This window comes from Crocuta crocuta, unplaced genomic scaffold, assembly GCF_008692635.1.
Source record: "Crocuta crocuta isolate KB4526 unplaced genomic scaffold, BGI_CrCroc_1.0 scaffold149, whole genome shotgun sequence".
NCBI lineage: Eukaryota > Metazoa > Chordata > Mammalia > Carnivora > Hyaenidae > Crocuta > Crocuta crocuta.
The window spans coordinates 1,096,187-1,118,101 of NW_027551561.1; the positions used below are offsets into that span (position 1 = coordinate 1,096,187).

Here is a 21,915-nt window from a genome sequence, read left to right on the forward strand (position 1 = left end):
TCCTTAAAAAAAAAAAAATATATATATATATGTACATATACTTGGCAGGTTTTATTAGGTATGATAGAGCTAAATGTAGGTGATTTTTATTTTCTTCTTTTAGCTTTTCTCTATAGTTCTAATTTTTCTATAACGTAGGTAACCATATTGCTTTTATAAAGGAACCCAAGAAAGGGGAGTTAAAAAATAAAAGAAGAAAGAAAAAACAAAAAAGATGACCAAGGTAACATATTCTTTGACCAGGCTGCTTGGGCGATTCAGTCGCATAAGCATCCAACTCTTGATTTCAGCTCAAGTCATGATAATCACAGTTCGTAGGCTTGAGCTCTGTGTCAGACTCTGCACTGACAGTATGGAACCTACTTGGGATTCATCCACTCTCTCTGTGCCCTTCCCCTGCACATACTTTCTCTTAAAATCAATTTAAACAAACAAACAAATAAATACCTTGTTCTACTATAGTGACCTATAAAAGTCACCAATGACTAGAGGTAGAAGGTTCAACAAAAGTTAAATACAATATCTATTAAAAAAACTTTTTTAATGTTTGTTTATTTTTGAGGGAAAAAGAGAAACAGAGTGTGAGCAGGGGAGGGGGAGAGAGAGACAGAGACAGAGAGACAAAGAGAGAGGGAGAGAGACAGAGAGAGAGAGAGAGAGACAGAGAGACAAAGTCAGAACAGGCTCCAGGCTCTGAGCTGTCAGCACGAAGCCCGATGTGGGTGCCGAACCCACGAACTGCCAGAGTGTGAACTGAACCAAAGTTGGATGCTTAACCGATTGAGCCACCCAGGTGCCCCAATACAAAATGTATTTTAAAAGTAAAATACAAAACCACATTTCCATGGCTACACCAAAATAAAGCAGTAAAAGGTACCATCCTTCAGGTGAAAAACAGGAGCCAGAAACATTGGGGGAAATTAAGGTGACCTGTGTTATTTCAGGAGAGGAGAGCATGTGCTTTCCTATTCTTTTTGTTAAGATTTTAAGTATGCATTTTTAAATGTTTTATTTATTTTTGAGAGAGAGAGAGAGACAGTGTGAGCAGGGGAGGGTCAGAGAGAGAGGGAGACACAGAATCTGAAACAGGATCCCGGCTCTGAGCTGTCAGCACAGAGCCCGACGCGGGGCTTGAACCCACAAATCATGAGATCATGACCTGAGCCGAAGCTGGACGCCTGACCGACTGAGCCACCCAGGCACCCCTAAAGACATTATTTTAAAGCCTGGAATAATTCAGATTATTTAGTAAGACATCACAAGGCATCTAACCCCCAAAACTAAAAACACAGTAAGATGCAAAAGAAGCAGTTAAGATTATGCAAACTTACTAGGGTCATAAGGCACATGCCAGTACTGACGTCCCACATCTTAATAGTCTTGTCTCTGGATCCAGACAGTAAGAATGGCCCAGGCTTGCCACTTTTTTTAGTCTACAGAAAATATACAAAAGTTAAGTTTTTACATTTAAGAAGTTAAGTAAAGATTTTAAATGACTTCTATCAATGATCTATATTTTCAATTTTATAAAAATGCAATTTTTGGGGAAAATATTGTATATATTTACTACATACAATCTGACATTCTGATACATATATATAGTAAAATGATCACCATAATCAGGTTAATTAATATATCCATCACCTCATATAACCATCTCCCACTTTAGAGCTACCCTTTTAGCAAATTTCAAGTATATACAACACAGTATTGTTAACTATAGTCAGCAAGCTGTACAATTAGATCTCCAGGACTTACTCTTATTTTCCTCTATTGAAACACAGAAGTCTTTTGACATATGTAGGCTACACAGGAAGGACCCAGATAATATGAAAATAGAAAATCTCCATTTAGGTTAAGATTCAGTTTCTATAATACTAACATGATAAATTTACTGCTCAAGACTTCTGGAATCCAGAAAAAATTTAAAACTAAGTCAGTCTTTATGTAACATCCAAACCAGAATCAACTTTATGACATGGTAAGTAACCACCACCAGAGGGCAGTAAAAAGAATTTGAAAATGCAACCAAACAGCCAAAATTTAAGAGATTTCTACAGAAGCTTCATTTGAGAAAAATAATCTTGGGGAGTTAAGGGTGGGATAGAGGAAGAAGATTCTCTTCCTTCTGTTATTAAAATACCCACGACAGGACTGTCTCTATAAAAGTGAAATGTGGTCAATTTTGGCTCACACAATTTATTCAAGGAAACAATATTCTGTAATTTATTAATAAGTTATTAATCCTAAAGAATGAATCATGAAAAGTACAAATTAAGAACCATGAAGAAATATAAAACTTGTGAGTAAAAACCCAAAAGACTCCACTAAACTGATAAGAAAATTTGGTAAAGCTGCAGGATAGAAAACGAATGTACAGAAGTCTGCTGCATTTCTAAAAACCAATAATAAAGCAGCAGGAGGAGAATTAAGAAAACAATCCCATTTACAATAGCACCAAAAATAATAAGATACCTAGGAATAAACCTAACCAAAGAGGTGAAAGACCTGTACTCTGAAAACTATAAAACACTGGTGAAAGAAACTGAAGACAACACAAAGAAATGGAATGACATTCCATGCTCATGGATTGAACACTGTTAAAATGTTTATACTACCCCAAGCAATCTGCGCATTTAGTGCAATCCCTATCAAAATACCAATAGAATTTTTTAAAGAACTAGAACAAATAATCCTAAAATTTGTATGGAATCACAAAAGACCCTAAATAGCCAAAGCAATCCTGAAAGAGAACAGCAAAGCTGGAGGCATCACAATTCCAGACTTCAAGTTATATTACAAAGTTGTAGTAATCAAAACACTACAGTGCTGGTACAAAAATAGACACATAGATCAATGGAAAAGAGTAGAAAATACAGAAATAAACTCACAATTACATGGTCAATTAATTATTGACAAAGCTGGAAAGAATACCCAATGGGAAAGATAGTCCCTTCAACAAATGGTATTGGGAAAACCGGACAGCAGCATACAAGAGAATGAAATTGGATCACTTTCTTACACCACACACAAAAATAAATTCAAAACGGAGTAAAGACCTAAATATGAAACCTGAAACCATAAAAATCCTAGAAGAAAGCATAGGCAGTAATTTCTCTGATACTGGCTGTACAACTTTTTTCTAGATAGGTCCCCTGAGGCAAAGGAAACAAAAGCAAAAATAAACTACTGGACTACATCAAAATAAAAAGCTCCTGCACAGCAAAGGAAACATCAATAAAACAAAAAGGCAGCCTACTGATGGGAGAAAGTATCTGCAAATGACATATCTGACAAAGAGTTAGTATCCAAAAAGTATATGAAGAACTTCTAAACTCAACACCCCAAAAAACAAATCCAGTTAAAAAATGAGGTGACATGAACAGATATTTCTCCAAAGAAGACATACAGTTGGCCAACAGACTTAGGAAAAGATGTTCACCATCACTTATCATTAGGGAAATGCAAATCAAAACTACAATTACGTATCCCCTCACACCTGTTGTAATGGCTAAAATAAAAAACACAAGAAACAACAGGTGTTGGTGAAGACGTGGAGAATGGGGAATCTGCTGCACTATTGTTGGGAATACAAACTGGTACAGCCACTCTGGGGAACAGTATGGAGGTTCCTCAAAAAGTAAAAAATAGAACCTAAGATCCAGTAATTATAAATTGTTCTACTGGTATTTACCCAAAGACTTAAAAAAAGAAAAGAAAAAAGGCACTAATCCAAAGGGAAATACATGCATCCCTATATTTATAGCAGCACTGTTTATGACAGCCAAGATATGGAAGCAACCCAAGTGTCTATCAACTGATGAATGTATAAAGAAGATATGGTATATATACAATGGAATATTATTCATCCAGAAAAAAGAATGAAATCTTGGGGCGCCTGGGTGGCTCAATCGGTTGGGCAGCAGACTTCGGCTCAGGTCATGATCTCACGGTGCATGGGTTCGAGCCCCATGTAGGGCTCTGTGCTGACAGCTCAGAGCGTGGAGACTGTTTCAGATTCTGTGTCTCCTTCTCTCTCTGACCCTCCCCTGCTCACACTGTCTCTCTCAGAAATAAATAAAACATTAAAAAAAAAAAAAAGAATGAAATCTTGCCATATGCAATGACATGGAGCTAGAGAGTATAATTCTAAGTGAAATAAGAGAAAAACAAATACCATAAGATTTCACTTGCATATGGAATTTAAATGAGCAAAGGGGGGGGCAGTGGGAAAGAGAGACAAACCAAGAAACAGATTTTTTTTTTTTAATGTTTTTTATTTATTTCTGAGACAGCGTGAGCAGGGGAGGGTCAGAGAGAGAGAGGGAGACACAGAATCTGAAACAGGCTCCAGGCTCTGAGCTGGGTCTCAGCACAGAGCCCGACGCGGGGTTTGAACCCACCAACTGTGAGACCATGACCTGAGCCGAAGTCAGACGCTTAAACAACTGAGCCACCCAGGCGCCCCAACAGATTCTTAACTACAGAGAACTGATGGTTACCAGAGTGGAGATGGGTGGAGGGATGGGTGAAATAGGTGATGGGGAGTGCACTTGTGATGAGCACCAGGTGATTCAACTAAAAACTTAAAACACACAAATAAATAAAACTCCAGACTCAGCCAGTGCTTCTAGTGATCAAGAGGCCTCCATAAGAAATATTTAAATACTAAACTACATTCCACCATAAACATAAATAATTACGTTCATTAAAGAAGGCTATTCTTCTAAAAGATAACTTTAGCCTCTCCCATTAGTTTTATTTTGCACTGGTTGGTATACTCATATAACAACGGCACTTCTTATAAATGTAATGACCACTTTTACTCTTCAGGAGAGTTCACCATCCCCAGCACAAATCATGGGTCAGCTGACAGCAGTAATAATCACTAGTTACAAAATGTAAACATTTCTGCAAGTTCGAAAGAGTGAAGAGTGTCAAGATTCAGAATTATGGGATGCAGGTATTTCAATGCATTAACTGCCCTGAAATTGAGAATGAGAAAAGTTTCCCAAGATTCTGATATCAGCAATACAATCATGAAATGATATATAAATCACATACCTCAGATCCTGTTGCTTCAGAGATGGAAGAATATGAGCTTTCTGGAGCCCAGGAAATACATTCTACCACATGCTCATGTTCTCGAAGCTCAGCCTTGCATTCCTTTGTTGCTACGACCCATACGCGCACGGTCTGATCATTTGAACAGCTGGCTATCAGAGTGCCATCCTGATTTGGCCGCACCATACGTACCCATTCTCTGTGTCCTGTGAATGTCTTCACACAGTAGCTGTCAAAATAAGCAATAATTTATATCATGAATGGGATTCACTGGGACACTTCCCAGAAGCAATATAAAACTAGCTATGTACTAGAATAAGGAGGATGGCACCATGTTAGAGTAATCATATGCCAGTCAGCACAATAAACGTACATTCATGGTTAATGAAAGATGGGGACAGGCTGGAAAATCAAACATCAGTCAAAATAAGCTGATGGAAGTATCATTAAGGAGCTAACCAATCAACACATTCTAGGCGGTAAAATATATAGAGAAATAAAATCTTCTAAAAATAAACACACACAATAAACCTAACAAAAATATTTACGGCTTTGTTGAGAAAAAGACATACTCTACTAATTTGGGTAAAACTAGTAAGTAGAAGGTTAAGGTTTTATTATAACAATTGTGTCATTCTAAGCACAACCAAATTAAGCCTAACGTGCCTACCTGCACAAATGTTATTTACATTTTATTTCAACCCATAGAGAAATCACCTAAAAGAAGACCACAGAGATAATAAGCCATTGCACAGAAAATGGCTCTCAAGGACACAATTTTTTTAAAAAAATAATTTCTCTATTCCTTTTTGGGAAACATTTAGAGATTCAAACCTCATTTTAAAGTATATAATACAAACAGCACCATGATTATTCTGGGTTAAAGTCAAAATAAAATAAATGGTTGTTCGGAACACATGTGGTTATTTAGTATCTCTTCAGCTGACACCATTTCAACCAAACCTACTTACCCAGTTTGCACCTCCCACATTTTTATAGTTTTATCCCTTGACGCAGACACTATATGATCTCCATTGGGCATGATGGCTACTGAAGAGACATTGTGGTCATGGCCTAAAACATAACACAGCAATGTATTAAGTGATATATACAGTACAATTACACCTCAGATTACCATGAGATTTCACCATGGGATTTCAAATATCACAGCAAATTGAAATACACTGGGCTTTATCTAAATTTGATAAGAAACTTTGGATTTACACATAAAAAAGTTACGGAATTAGCAACTTAATAAAATAATCTACAATGAAATAAGTAGCAAGCTCAATTTATGACTTGTAAAACTGTTTTAACATCAGTGTCATTAGGATCTGGATATATTAATATGCTGAATGTTTATATATGAACAGTAGCAAAACACAAAAATTTCCATGGTTGATTATCCTAAGATATAAATTGCAACTATTTAAGATTTACAAAGCTAAACAGAAAGAATAATGGAGATTTGGTTCCATGTTTAAAATAGTGGTCCAGGGTACCTCGGTGGCTCACTTGGTTAAGCATTTGACTCCTGATTATGGCTCAGGTCATGAGCTCATGGTTCATGGGATCGAGCCACACAGTGGGCTCCTCTCTCTCTCTCTCTGTCTCTGCCCCTCCTCCACTCCCAACTCTCTCCCTCAAAATAAACATTTTCCCCAAAAACTAATGTTTGAAAGATTTTTTTTGTTGTTAATGTTCATAGGGGTAAAAAAATGCATTATTCTATATGCATTAATCCTAATTAGCTATCCTTTGTGGAAAAAGCCCTACAGAATCTTCATAAGTGTAATTATTTTAAGTAATATATACACTGGTTGGAAAGAACTCTTTTTAAAATTACTATTATTTTTAAGATCTTTTATTTATTTTTGATATATATATAGACAGCATGAGCAGGGGAGGGTCAGAGAGAGAGGGAGACACAGAATCTGAAGCAGGCTCCAGGCCCTGAGCTAGCTGTCAGCACAGAGCCCGACGCAGGGCTCGAACCCATGAACCACGAGATCATGACCTGAGCTGATGTCGGAGGTCTAACCAACTGAGCCACCCAGGCACCCCAAGAACTCCTCTTTAAAAAAAAATTTTGAGTGTAGTTGACACATAATGTTACATTAGTTTCAGCTGTACAATGCACTGATTCGAGAAGTTTATACATTATGCTATGCTCACGCAAGTGTAGCTAGCTGCCATCTGTCACCATATGCTATTAGAATATCTTTTATATTCCCTTTGACTTACTCATTTGGTAACGGGAGGCCTGTATCTCCTACTCCCCTTCTTCTTTATTAAGTCAGAGCAACAAGATACAGGCTACTTAAAGAAACATAAACACTATGGGGCGCCTGGGTGGCTCAATCGGCTAAGCGTACGACTTCGGCTCAGGTCATGATCTCACAGTTTGAGGGTTCAAGCCCCATGTCGGGATCTGGGCTGACAGCCAGCTCAGAGCTGGGAGCCTGTTTCAGATTCTATGCCTCCCACTCTCTCTGACCCTCCCCTGCTCACGCTCGCTCGCTCTCTCTCTCTCTCTCAGAAATAAAACATAAAAAAAAAATATACACCCTTCAAATTATACTATCTATGTAAACACACAGCTTATATCACTGAATTATCTGTTAAAAAAAGACTTTTATTACCAACACAGCATGTGTTCCTTATACAAAATCCAAACATTCAAATTATATCATGTTTAAAGAAACAACAAAATTTCNCCATGTCGGGATCTGGGCTGACAGCCAGCTCAGAGCCGGGAGCCTGTTTCAGATTCTATGCCTCCCACTCTCTCTGACCCTCCCCTGCTCACGCTCGCTCGCTCTCTCTCTCTCTCTCAGAAATAAAACATAAAAAAAAAATATACACCCTTCAAATTATACTATCTATGTAAACACACAGCTTATATCACTGAATTATCTGTTAAAAAAAGACTTTTATTACCAACACAGCATGTGTTCCTTATACGAAATCCAAACATTCAAATTATATCATGTTTAAAGAAACAACAAAATTTCTTATTTAGTGAGCACCTCCTATGTTTCAGATACTAAACCAAGATGACTTATGTATATGATCTCATTTTATCCTCACAACAATCCTAAGACAGGTATTATTACCTCTACCTTGCAGATGAAAGAGGATGAAATTTCCCAATGCCACAAGTAAACAAGTAGGAATTTGAACCCAGATTGGATTCCAATGCCCATGTTCTTCCCACAAAGCCAAGCTGCCTCAGAGAATAGTCTCTATGACAAGAACCAACAAAACAAGCTAACATTTTACAGTGTGTGTGTGTTTTAAAGTGAGCAAGAAATGCTAGATTCCAGCTTTTACTGTATCTATTTTCTATGAACTTGTTTCCCAAGAGAGAAAAAGGAAAGAACAAAAAAATCCTCAATAACTTCATTTTTCTTTTTTCTTGAAGACAGATGTCACAGCAGTTTTCTTATCCAAATATATTCCTGAAAATAAATTAAGTATTTTATATAAACCACTAAGAGATACTTAAAACCTCATAATTGAAACAACTCTCAACTACTGTGGCTTATCCATGGGCTCTGCATTATATGCTCTTCCACTGACACAATTAAGAATAGAACCTGCACACTGTTAGAAAACAGCATGTTTTCTCTGGAATGTCATGTTACAAATCAGTATCAAAACATTATCCTCTACCCCTTACCGTGCATGGTTCTGATGCATTCAAAGCCCTGAAAATCCCATAGTTTAATGGTCATATCTGCAGAACAGGAAGCCAGAAGCTTGCCACTGTGGTCAAAAGAAATATCCTGTACAGAGTCTGTATGCCCCTTAAGGGTTCGCTCAAAATCTCCAGTCTCATAATCCCACACCTGTCAAGTAATCAGAAAGTTAGTTAATATCAACCCATCCCTTCTTTCTCACTTCGTGTTAGCACTCAGCAGGCCAGTATGAGCAAGTGACAAGGAGTAATTGTCTTAGAAACCACAATCTTCAAGCGTAAATTGGTCTTTTCTCTACAGAGAAACTGAAGTTGTAATTACTAAAACAGACATCTAGTACATTATCTATCATATACCTAAACAATACTAGCAGGTAGGTATACAGAGCCAAAGGACAAAGTCCCTTTCCCAGTCTTACAGGAGACAACAGCCATGTAAACAAGTAAATTTAAGGACAAAAGTTATGGGGGGTGGTTATGATAGGTATCTATACATAGAATATTCAGGGACAATAAAGAGAGCGCTCAATTCTTTTTTTTTTTTTTAAATGTTTGTTTATTTTTGAGAGAGAGTGCAAGGGAGAGGTCAGCACAGAGCGTTGATGCAGGGCTCAAACTCCAATGACAAGATCATGACCTGAGCTGAAGTTAGATGCTTAACTGATTGAGCCAACCAGGTGCCCAAGATTGTTCAATTCTTTTTTTTTATACTTTAATTTTTATTTTATTTTTTCCAGCTTTATTGAAGTATAATTGACATATAACATTGTGTAAGTTTAAGGTGTACAATGTAATGATTTGATACAAGTATACATTGGGAAATGATTAACACAATAAGGTTAATATATTCATCACCTCACATAACTAAACTTTTTAAAATGTGTGTTGAGAACATTTAGGACCTATTCTCTTAGAAACTCCAAAGTATATACTAGAATATTAATTATAGTTACCAAGCTCACTCAATGTTAAATCCCTAGAATTTACTAATCTAATAACTGAAAGTTTGTATCTTTTGACCAATATCTTTTATTTTCTTCTGCTTACTTTGGATCTAAGTAGCTCTTCTTTTCCTAGGTTTTTTTTTTTTTTCCTTTTATAAGTTGGTTTTCATATAACACCCAGTGCTCATCCCAACAGGTGCCCTCCTCCATGCCTATCACTCATCTTCCCCTCTCCCCTGCCCCCATCAACCCTCAGTTTGTTCTCGGTATTTAAGAGTCTCTTATGGTTTTCCTCCCTCCCTCTCCTTAACTGTATTTTCCCCTTCACTTCCCCTATGGTCCTCTGCTAAGTTTCTCCTGTTCCACATACAAGTGAAAACTTACGGTATCTTTCTCTGCCTGACTTATTTCACTTAGCATAACACCCTGGAGTTCCATCCACATTGCTACAAGTGGCCAGATTTCNAGGTGCCCGTTTCTCCACAATCCTCGCCAGCATCTAAGATTGTTCAGTTCTAATACACAAGCAGAACTCAGACATCTAAGAGGCCAAGATGTTACTGCCAATGAATAGGTTAACAAAAGCATACGTCATTTTGATGCAAAAATGGGAAGTCACTGCCACATCTTTAAAAGACAGTTATTTCTAAGATAATGGTAATAATGACCTATCAAGAACATATTAAGACTTTCATTCTGGTGGCCAAATGTAGTCAGTCCTTACCCAACACCAATTACATGCTCTAAAATCAAATGATTGATTCCATTCTTCCTGTAATAGGTTCAAATTTATTGGTAGTAGGATATATATACCAACCAATTTAAAGACACTTAGAAAATGTATTTTGAAAACTTGGAAACAATTTAAATATCCAATATTAGGGGAATGGCTAAGTAGATACAAGATTTGCAATTACGAGGAACTTAATACTCACACATAATAATGTGAAATAAAAAAGAATACAAAAAACTCACCTAAGAAAAACTACCTTCTAGGGGCGCCTGGGTAGCTCAGTCGGTTAAGCGTCTGACTTTGGCTCAGGTCATGATCTCACGGTTTATGGATTCGAGCCCTGCGTCAGGCTCTGTGCTGACAGCTCAGAGCCTGAAGCCTGCTTCAGATTCTGAGTCTCCCTCTCTCTCTGACCCTCCCCTGCTCATGCTGTCTCTATCTCTCTCAAAAAGAATTAAAACATTAAAAATTTTTAAAGAAAAACTACCTTCTACATATTTTTACAGAAAATGTACATACCCTTCTTAATATAAACAGACTTTTTTTTTTACCATATATTCAAATACTTCTACACAGAAGTGATTTCTAATATTGTACATATTTTGTTAGATTTATCCTTAAGTATTTTGAGGTTTTTTTTGATGTGACCGTGTGACATTTTCAATTTTTAATTTTCAAATTATTCACTGCTACTTTATAGATATACAATTACCATTTGAATATTAATCCTGTATTAATCACTGTATCCAGTGATTCTGTTAAATTCAGCCATAGTTCTAGTAGTTTTTTTTGTAGATTCTTTGGGTTTTCTACATAGAAGATCATGTTGTCTACAAATAAGGAGTTTCATTTCTTCCTTTCCAATCTGTAAGCTTTTTATTTCATCTTCTTCCTTACTGCGCTGGCAAGGCACTCTTGTACAAACATGGATGTCAGTGTTTGAGACTGAACACCCTGGCCTTGGTTCCTGATGGGGGAAGGGAGCATTCAGTTTTCAACCATTAATTATTATGTTCAGATACCTTTTAACCTTTTATCAGGTTAACGAAGCTTCCTTCCTAACTTGCTGAGAAGTTTTATCATGAATGAATGTTGGAATTTTGTCAGGTGCTTTTTCTGAACCTATTATGTTTTTTTCTGTTGACAGAGTGTACCACACTGACTGATGAATTTCAATGTGGAACCAATCCTGCACTCTGTGATAAACCCTACCTGGATCATATTAATTAACCTTTTAATAAATTGCTGGATTTAATTTGCTTATAATTTATTAAGGATTTTGCATATGTGTTCAGAGATATTATATTGGTCAATAATTTTCTTTTTTTGTAAGATTTTTGTCCCATTTAGTTTAATTTTGACACCAAGAGTTCAGTAAATACTTGACCTGCTAAAAATAAATAAGGTGTGATCAGTCAACTTTCCTTCCATGCATTTGTCAAAGAACACTAGAGCATTTTCTCTAAAATAAATGTACCCAGAAAATGAACTCTTTCATAAATGATGAGCAAACAAGGCATTTTATAGTTTGTAAATATCAAGAAAAAGAATTTTTTCCTTTACTTTTTACCTTTTGTATGATCATAAAAATGAATCCTCACGATAAACAATTAATAATGTATTTACATAAAGGCAATAAAAAATATCCATTATCCTACCCAAGGCATGGTTTTTCCATTTTTTCTACGCTATTTTTAAGCATAATGACTGTGTTGTACTTCATTATCCCATTTTCCCTTTGCTTCTCACCATGAGGATATGATTAAAACCCTGGCAAACATTTTTTTTTTTTAAGATTTTATTTTTAAGTAATCTCTGCACTAATGTGGGGTTCAAATGCCCAACCCCAAGACCCAGAGTCACAGGCTCCACCAAATGAGCCATTTAGGCACTGCTGCCTCCCCCCACACTTTAGGAACAAAGTGTGACTAATTTTCCATTATCACCGAAAATATTCTGTAAGTGAAAATCTTTGGTGAAAAAGAATTTTGGGTCAAAAAGTATAAGCTTAAAAAAAAAGTATCAACTTTTCAGGGATGCCTAGGTAGCTCCAGTCAGCTGAATGTGCAACTCTTGATCTTAGTTAGGGTTGTGGATTTGGGCCCCATGTTGGGTGTGGAGATTACTTACAAATAAAATTAAAAATTAAAAAAAGAAAAATAAATAAATGACCTTTCAAAAATTAAAATGATGAAATTAAAAATACTATAATGAATTATTCCAAATATCTAACCTTCATTTTCCCTTAAGTTTAAAGGTTGGTGATGTAAACGAATTCCTCTAAAACAAACAAACCACCAAATCTGTTGTGTTTACCAGATGCACAAGGGAACTAATATAATAAAATATTTTTGTTGGGGTGGCTTAGTTGGTTGAGCGTCCGACTCTTGATTTCGGCTCAGGTCATGATCTCATGGTCCTCAGATCGAGCCCCTAGTCAGGCTCTGCGGCTGGCTGTGGAGCCTGCTTAAGATTCTCTCTCTCTTTGCCTCTGCCCTTCCCCCATGCATCTGCATGCGCTCTCTCTCTCTCTCAAAAATAAACATAAAAAAAACAACCTTACAACTTCCATTTGTAGTATTTTATTTTTTTAAGTAGACTCCACACCCAACATGGGGCTTGAACTAAGGACCCTGAGGATCAAGAGTCACATGTTATACAGACTAAGTCAGCCAGGCGCCCCAATTTGCAACAAGTTCACTTAATAGATGAATTTTAAGATGGCACATTAACAATTTTGTTTATGCTTTTATACCACTGCTGAAAAATCAGTAAGAAAGGGTTTTTAACCTATTAACCCTTATGCCTCATGACAGCAGTGTAGTTTTATAACATACAAGACTATCATGAAATCAATAATTTAAATTCGTGTCTACCTATATTTGAAAAATAGCAACAGGTTAATAATGTATTAGGTTATTTTCAGCCTACACCATATACATATGATTTTAAGACTCTCTTCCAGTTACTCTGTAGCTCACTGCATGGATCACCAGCCCATAAGATGGAAGGAAGCCACTGATTTAGAAACTAAAGCAACCACATAAGGAAAACATAAAATAATGTTTAATTTGAAGAACAAATTAAGTATAGTCACATTTAAATCATTCTGTATTTTATGCTGGACTGCTGTTAGGTGACATATGTATAGTCTTAACCTGATACTCATGTTTTCTTAGGTATACCTCAATAAATAAAATCTAGAACTTAATCTGAAATAAGCCTTAAAACAGAGAAACCTACAGGCACCTGGGTGGCTCTATTGGTTAAGTGCCTCACTTTTGATTTTGGCTCAGGTCATGATCTCACCAACTGTAGGACTGAGCCCTGTGTCAGGCTCTGTACTGACAGCATGGGGTCTGCTTGGGATTTCTCTCTCCCTCGCTCTCCAAAATAAATACACTTAAAAAATAAATAAAAGAACAGAGAAACTTACCTAAACCTTTCAACTATATTTTACTTAACTTTCTGTGGGTAGTTTATACAACTGTTACTGTACTATGTCTGAATCAAAAGGAATTATAAGGGGCGCCTGGGTGGCTTAGTCGGTTAAGCGTCCGACTTTCGCTTGGGTCATGATCTCGCGGTTCGTGGGTTCGAGCCCCACGTCGGGCTCTGTGCTGACTGCCAGCTCAGAGCCTGGAGCCTGTTTCAGTCTGTGACTCCCTCTCTCTCTGACCCTCCCCTGCTCATGCTGTCTCTACCTCTCTCCTAGAAATAAATAAAACATTAAAAAAAAAAAAAAAGGAATTATAAAAACAACTTTTTTCTGGATTAAAAGATAAAACATTAAGAGCACCTGCATGACTCAGTTGGTTAAGTGGCTGACTCTTGATTTCAGCTCAGGTCATGATCTCATAGTTCATGAGTTTGATCTCTGCATTGGGCTCTTGGGCTGACACTGTAGAGCCTGCTTGGGATTCTGTCTCCCTCTCTCTGACCCTCCCTCCCTATCTCTCAAATAAATAAACATTAAAAAAAAATAGCACCAACACTGAATTAAAAAGAAAAAAGAATATTGAAATGTGTGCATTTACTGTAAAAAAACAGAAAAATGAGAGAAAGACATAATTTATAAAGTGAAAACCTCACATATTCCCACACCCCTGGAGAGAACTACTATTTATAACTAAAGCCAGTATTTAAAATACATCAAGGAGAAGGGCGCCTGGGTGGTTCAGTCAGTTAAGCATCCAACTTTGGCTTAGGTCATGATCTCATGGTTTGGGAGTTTGAGCCTTGCATTGGGCTTGCTACTATCAGCATGGAGGCTGCTTCAGAGCCTGTCTTCCTCTCTGCCCCTCCCCGACTCATGCGTGCGCACGTGTACTCTCTCTCTCAAAATAAATACCCGCTGAAGTACTGATTTTGTAACCTTGTATTTTCATCTATCACTTGCTTAAAACAAAGCACACGTATACCTTCGTTCTCCAAGAACAAACATTATTCACGTAGTAGGTGACTTGCACCCCGACACTAAATTAGCAACACCCAATTTTCTCAAATTCATCAGTGAACTTACTTGGCAGCTTGTCTCTCAGGAGCTACAATGAAATTTTATTCTAATTCTGTCTTTTAAGGCTTAGAACAATCACAGTTTTGAAGAGTCCTTCCTGTCTTTCCTGTCCTATATAGGTCTTCATCTTCAAGATTGTTTTCTTTTACCCAATTAACATTAATCTGCTTTTAACAATTCTCCTGTTGTACATCTTTAATTTTGAAAAAGTTACCTTAATTGTGGCATCCTCTGAAGCAGAGACCATAACACTGAACACAGGATGGAAAATTACTCGAGTAACTGGACTCCTATGACCACTCAATGCATATTTTTCTGGTGGACGGGGAATCCATTCTTTTGGGTCTCGTTTCTGACCAAGAGGTCCACCCGACGTAAATTCTTCTTTTGCTTCATTTAGTTTTGATTCTAGTTCCATAACCTTGAGAAGGAACACATAGTTATATACAGATAGATTCTGATAAAAAGAATATATTTGATATTTTAAAAAATTGCCTTTAGTTTTGTCAGGATTCTTGAAAAAATCTTGCTAGTTTACAAAGCTTTCCTCAATTTTTATTGAAAATGATCTAGATGATATACCCCCAAAATTTTAGTGGTGTGATAAAACTGAAACTTGAGAAAAACTCAATACAATTGTGTCAACTATTTAACTGAAAAAAATTCTTTTTCAATTTGTATCTACCAATTAGAGGAAGAACACTGCAACTTTATAATACTATAAAAGCTAAAATGCATATATGTGTTAGGTACTTTTCTAAGAGCTTTTTCTGGATTAACTCATATTATAGAAATGTTATTTATTTACTCTGACTTTGCCTACTGAGAGTATAAATTTTAGGGCCAGGATATTATTTGCTGCCTTCACTATACAGACAAAAATAAAAGCTCAGAAGGGCACCTGGGTGGCTCAGTCAGTTGAGTGTCCAACTTTGGCTCAGGTCACAACTTGTGAGTTCGAACTCACAATTTGTGAGTTCGAGCCCCACACTGGGGCATCAGATCCTGCCTTCAGATCCTGTCTCCTCTCTTTGCCCCTCCCTTGCTCAGTCTCTCTCTTTCTCAACAATAAATAAATAAATAAAGTTAAAAAATAAATAAAAAAAATAAAAAGCTCAGAGATGAAAATGATTTGTCTAAGAGCACACTTTAGTGTTCCTTCACTAACATCATGTTGGCTACATGCATTCTTCCTATCTAAATGCACAAATGAGTTCTTTTGGTATCCATTCCCTGAAGTCAGGGTTGTGTAGATTAAATGGAGCCAATACCTGGGATGCATGAGTTAGCATGTATCAGCAATGACCTGTCAATGTCAAAGTTTTTTAATGCATAAAAACGTATTTTCATTTACCTTTCAAGATTAAATATAATTAATGCAGAATAACGGATGTTAATATTTTCAGAAAGTTTAAATAATAATACTCCAAATACAAGTGACTTTAAAGAAAGAAGACACAGATACCTTCTTTTGTAATCTAATGACGGATGTCCACTTTTTTTCCAAAAGACCAGCATATTTCTTATCTAATTCTTCATTCTAGAAAAAAAAAAAATGAGAACCTTTTGAAAAACAGCTCACCTACAATAGTTCAAACCAGACCATTCATTAAGCCCAAATGTTGCTAAATGTCTGATTATACCAAAAAGGGGAGATGAAGACCTAGTACCAAAGTAAACCACAATAACAAGTGGGAAGATTTGTGATAAATGAGGTGACTGTTAGCTACTGATACTTAAGTAAAATCCACTTACTAAATATTATGAATAACTGTAAGGTCAAACATACCATATCTAATTCAGCTTCCTTTTTAAAAACTGAATATGCCTCTTCATAGCCATTTGAACGAAGATAATCTGCTATAGCTCGATTTCTGAAAGAAAACAAATTCAAATTTTACCTCTAACAAGTCTGATTTCCATGTTAAAAAAATATTTTATTTAAAATCTCATAAATCTTAAGACATTCTTTTAAGAGTATTCCCTTCTAAATCATACAAGTATTTCACAAAAAAGAAACCTTCTCCCAAAGCCTCTAAAACATTTAGCTCTGTTGTAGTACATCCAAAATATCGTAACATTATTCTTGAGCTTTTAGTATTAAGTCTCTACTGCACTGCTTACCTTACAAGATGTGGGAACTCTATGGATTAAGATATGGCTTATATAACAGCTATCAATCTGTGACAGTAATCATCAATTTTGTTCATGTTTACATACATTTGGCTTTCCTTTACTACTTGTTATGCTAGTAGATGCTCAAGGACTAGCAACTGAAATTTAGTTGTACACAGACAATTGTCCTGGTGAGTTATAATTAATACGTATTTAATATCAGAGATAACTTTAAACCATTTGAGTGGGTGAAAAAAGGGGCACAGGCTATATATAAACTTAGTATAATATCGCAATGAGACATTCACTTAGAATTAGAAATCAAAGGTTAGAAAAGCTGAATTAGCAGATGACTCTTCATGCTCTCCTTATAATTTTTCAAAGAGAAAATCAACTACCTCGCTCCTAAAGCAACCCATTCCAATGTCTCTCAATTTTTTTGAGCCCTAACTACCACTGTAACAGAAATAGTTATTTGTTTGAGATTTCCTATAAAACATTTTATTAAATAATTTAAAAGTTAGCATATATGCAAGGTTAAACAAAAGTTAAATAAGTACACAATAAAATATTCTTTCCACCACTGACACCCCCCCCCCCAAAGAGGTAACCACTTTATCAGTGTTTTGTATATTCAGAGACAATCTACCTATACACACACATTCCTGCATTTTCTTCTAGAGGTCATCAATATTTGTTTTTAAAACAGAATGCAATGTATTATATATAAAATCTTACACACAATATCACATAAACCCACTTAATCTTAACCTTCGTTCTTTATCAGCAGACATAAATCTGCCTTTTAAAAAAATATTGTTTTCCATTATAGAGTCATATGCTTTTACTAACCACAAACAATGCTGCTATGACTACACTTTCAAAGCCACTGCCCACCTAATGCTTTAGGAAATAAAAACACTCTAGTAGTACTGTAGAATTGGTGGCATCCAGTTTTAATTCAATGGTATGCTAAAAATAAAGCAAAGAGTGGAGAAAGATAATAGAGAGTCAAATCAAACACTAAAGTATTACAGGTAATTATTAGCGTACCAAAAATTAAAGCATAATAACTAGTGGAAGATAGGGTCAAGCACATCACACTCATGAGCACAGGGGCTGAGGAAAGGTAAATTCTTACTATTACTGTGAGTCTGTGTCTGTGTACTGCTCATATCATAGCCCGTACCTTCTGGCCTGTTCTACTAATGGATAACTCGATTCGTAAGACATATCTTCTTTACGTGGAGCTGAAATCTACTTTGTTTTAATTTCCACCACGTAGTTCTACTTGGGCCTTCCGAAAGAATACAAAATAGGAAGGCAGTGGATCTCTCAAAATATTCCATCAAATACTGTGTTGTCAAAACCTGTGTTACAAATCTTCAACAAAAGTAAATTTCCCCTTGGTTAGAATATCCCAAATAATAAGGGAAACAAGTTAAAAGACATACCTATTTCTTAGCTTTATTTTCTTCTTAAAAAATGTCAAGAATAAGCAAATAATATATAGAACTTGTAAATATTTAATGTTCCTACCTAGCTCTTACCTCAGGGTCAAGCCCTAGTGCCTGAAACTGCCCAAACACACTGCACACAGCTTACAACTTGGAAGCTCATATAACATGAAATATGTATATGTAATACATGACACACATGATAATTCTTATCTTAATGGACTTAATTTTTTGTAAAGATAGATAAATAGTGGTACTTTTCAGGTAAGAATAGTAAAAGGAGAAAAATACAAAACAGCTATTCCTTTTCCTTATTAAAAAAAAAAAAGTTCCAAGATTTTCAGATTACCACTGACCCTTCATTCAGTATAGTCTTCTCCTACCATGTTCTTTGCCCATACAGTCACATCACCAAGGATACAGATGTATGGCTTTTAATTAAATAACTTAGTCTGTTAATTTCATTCATTATCACGGAAATCTTACCTTGTCAGTAAATGTTCATCCACAACATCTTAGTTATTAATACTCAAACACAGTATTCCATGATGTAGATGGACCAAATTTTATTTAAGCAATTACCTATTACTGCACTTTCAAGGCTGTTTCCAATTTTTCACCATTTTAAACAATGTTGTAAATAAACACTCAAATAAAGCTTTTATTACATCTTTACATTTGAGTCAAAGGACGCTACAGATTGAATGTTTGTGTGTCATCCTCCTACCCCCCGCCAATTCTTACGTTGAAACCTAGTATTTGGGGATGGGACCTTTGGAGGTGCATAGGTCATGAGGGCTCTGCCCTCATGGTAATGGGATTAATGCCCTTATAAAAAAAGACTATGAACCAGGAAGCAAAAGACTATGAATCAGGAAGCTAGCATCACCAGACACTAAATATGCCAGCGCCCTGATCTTGGACTTCCCAGACTCTAGAACCATTAGAAATAAATCTCTGTTGTTTATAAGCCACCTAGTTTACTGTATTTTGTTAGAGAAGCCTGAACAAAGACCAAAATTACATACATTTTTTTGGATATTTTGATAGCTACTGTCAAATTGCGCCTCAGAGCTGTACCAATTTATATTCTTAACATTAGTTATGAATGCCATCCCTTCCCCATCTTTACTTTTCAAGAATTAGGTTTAGCCTTCACTGATTAAAAAACAAAAACAGTTTTGGGGTGTCTGGGTGGTTAAGTTGGTTAAGGGTCTGGCTCTTGATTTTGGTTCAGGTGGTGATCTCAGTTCTTGAGTTCAAGCCTTGCATTTGGCTTCATGCTGGCAGTGTGGAGCCTGCTTGGGATTTTTCTCTCTTCCTCTCTCTCTCAAAATAAATAAATAAACTTTAGAACAACCAACTAACCAATAGTTTTTATCCTTTGATTCTGTTTATGTAACTTTTATAAAAAGTGGACTAAATGTAAAATTTTTAAAACTTCTGCAATTTTTCTTACGTCTATGTGGCTTAACTGAACATATGCATTTAAAAAAGTTGTGTGGGAAATGTAACTAATTAGAAGATGCCCAACGTGGGACTCAAACTCAAAACCCTTAGATCAAGACCTGAGGTGAAATCAAGATTTGGAAGCTTAACTGACTGAGCCACCCAGGCACCCCCACACTTAAACTTTTTATAAAATGTTAAATCCTATTTAAAAAACAACATTCAATATCTCTTTTGATCCTAAAACAATCCTGCCAAAGTAGGTACAAAAGTATATTACCCCTATATTATATATTGGCAGATTAATTCATCTAAGGCTACAAAACTAGCAAGCAGTAAAATAACTTAGGATAAAAATTCCAAAAAACATTTAGTGAGTGGATGGGGAAGAAACTAGCTACAAGTAGGTGGAGCTCTGCACTTCCTTTAACTGGAGTTGTCCCATTTTTATATATTTCCATAGACTGTATTTTTTCATAAGTGCTTTGAAATGGACTTGAACTGCTCTTTAAAAAGCCCTACACCCAAATCCTTGAAACAAAAAATGACTCACACTTTTAACCACTAGACTTTTGTTTTGGTAACTGACAAGATGCAAGACATGGGAGAACACAGCTGATTCACAAGTTTCCAGTGAACTGTAGTACCATTCATTTGGATAGAAAAGACATAGGGGAAAAAAAAGAGAACAAAGAAAAAGATGTAGGAACATGGTAAGTTCAGCTTTAAACCTTCTGATTGAAGTAGCTATAAGATATTTAAGTAAAGATACATGATATAAGAGGTAATTAGACATACAGGTCAATATTAAGTGAACAATATTAACTGAACAATATTAAGTGGTGAGAGACAATTCAGAAGAAGGTATATAATGGGGGAGGGAGGGAAGGGAGACTAGAATGTAACTGATGAAACCCTGACAGATACCAACATTTAAGAAGTAAGACAATTAAGAGACATGTCAGCAAGCCAATGGAGATGGAAGTTTCAAAGAAATGGAGATGTGTAACAGTGACAAAGATCTGAGAGAGGTCATCCAAAGTCTAAAAAGTGTCCAAGTAATCTGGCTACTGAGATGTCCCTGTCTACTTTAGCAAGCGCAGTGTCAGAACCTAAGTGGCCTCAGTATTCCATTCCACAATAAGGTTTCAAATGAGCACTGGAGTTAGGGAGCAGCAGTGGGTTTTGAGAATATCAGGGATGGATTCTTTTTATTGTTAAATGCTTGGTTAACACTATGATATCTATGAGAGTTTGGAAAAGAGGTATTACATGACAAAGAACAACCAAAGAGCAAGATACATATACAAAAATACAGCAAACAAATTAGAACCTAAGTTTAAATGAGTCTGAAGCCATTAGGATACCTGAATCCAGTGAATATGGAACCTCTATCAGGGAACGTGTACCACCATCACTTAAACTAAGAGTAAGTTAAGACTGAAGAACCTCTTGGTTCTCTATCAGCCTAATGGTGCTTTTAGAGTTTGCTGCTAATTTCAGTTGTTGATCTAGAGTTGATTTTCATCAGTTTTATTAAGGATGGAAGACTTAATCTCTTTTGGAACAAGTGGACATCAAGGCACAAGTTTGTAATCATCTCTACAACATTCTGAGTAGTTCCAAACCAGTAACCCTATATACAAGTCAGAGACAATGGTTAAAATCAAAAGAACTGAAATGAAAGACTTTCATCCATGAATAAACAGAATGGCTACAAATTGCTTAGGCTTACATATAGAAATACTCTAGTATTATCCTTTGAAACTATCACAGGTGAGATCTGTGTTTGCTTTCTAAACGACTCAAAGTTTATTAAAATGCCAGGGTTAGGAGCACCTGAGTCGCTCAGTCAGTTGAGCGTCCAACTCTAGACTTTGGCTCCAGACATGATCTCAGGGTTGTGGGATTGAGCCTTGCACTGGGCTCCGCGCTGA

The 21,915-nt window shown here is 36.2% G+C and overlaps 1 protein-coding gene across 1 annotated transcript in view; it reads right to left on the reverse strand.

Annotated features, from left to right (window-relative positions):
• The window catches only part of PAFAH1B1 (platelet activating factor acetylhydrolase 1b regulatory subunit 1), an 83,814-nt gene that overhangs the window by 9,216 nt on the left and 52,683 nt on the right, over positions 1 to 21,915 (reverse strand). The window contains exons 3-9 of the mRNA XM_077749924.1: positions 16,747 to 16,831; positions 16,423 to 16,497; positions 15,172 to 15,378; positions 8,747 to 8,915; positions 6,036 to 6,138; positions 5,065 to 5,293; positions 1,332 to 1,433 (exon numbers count right to left, since the gene is read on the reverse strand). Coding sequence (XP_077606050.1) covers positions 1,332 to 1,433; positions 5,065 to 5,293; positions 6,036 to 6,138; positions 8,747 to 8,915; positions 15,172 to 15,378; positions 16,423 to 16,497; positions 16,747 to 16,831 — 970 coding nt within the window. The remainder of the gene's footprint in view (positions 1 to 1,331; positions 1,434 to 5,064; positions 5,294 to 6,035; positions 6,139 to 8,746; positions 8,916 to 15,171; positions 15,379 to 16,422; positions 16,498 to 16,746; positions 16,832 to 21,915) is intronic.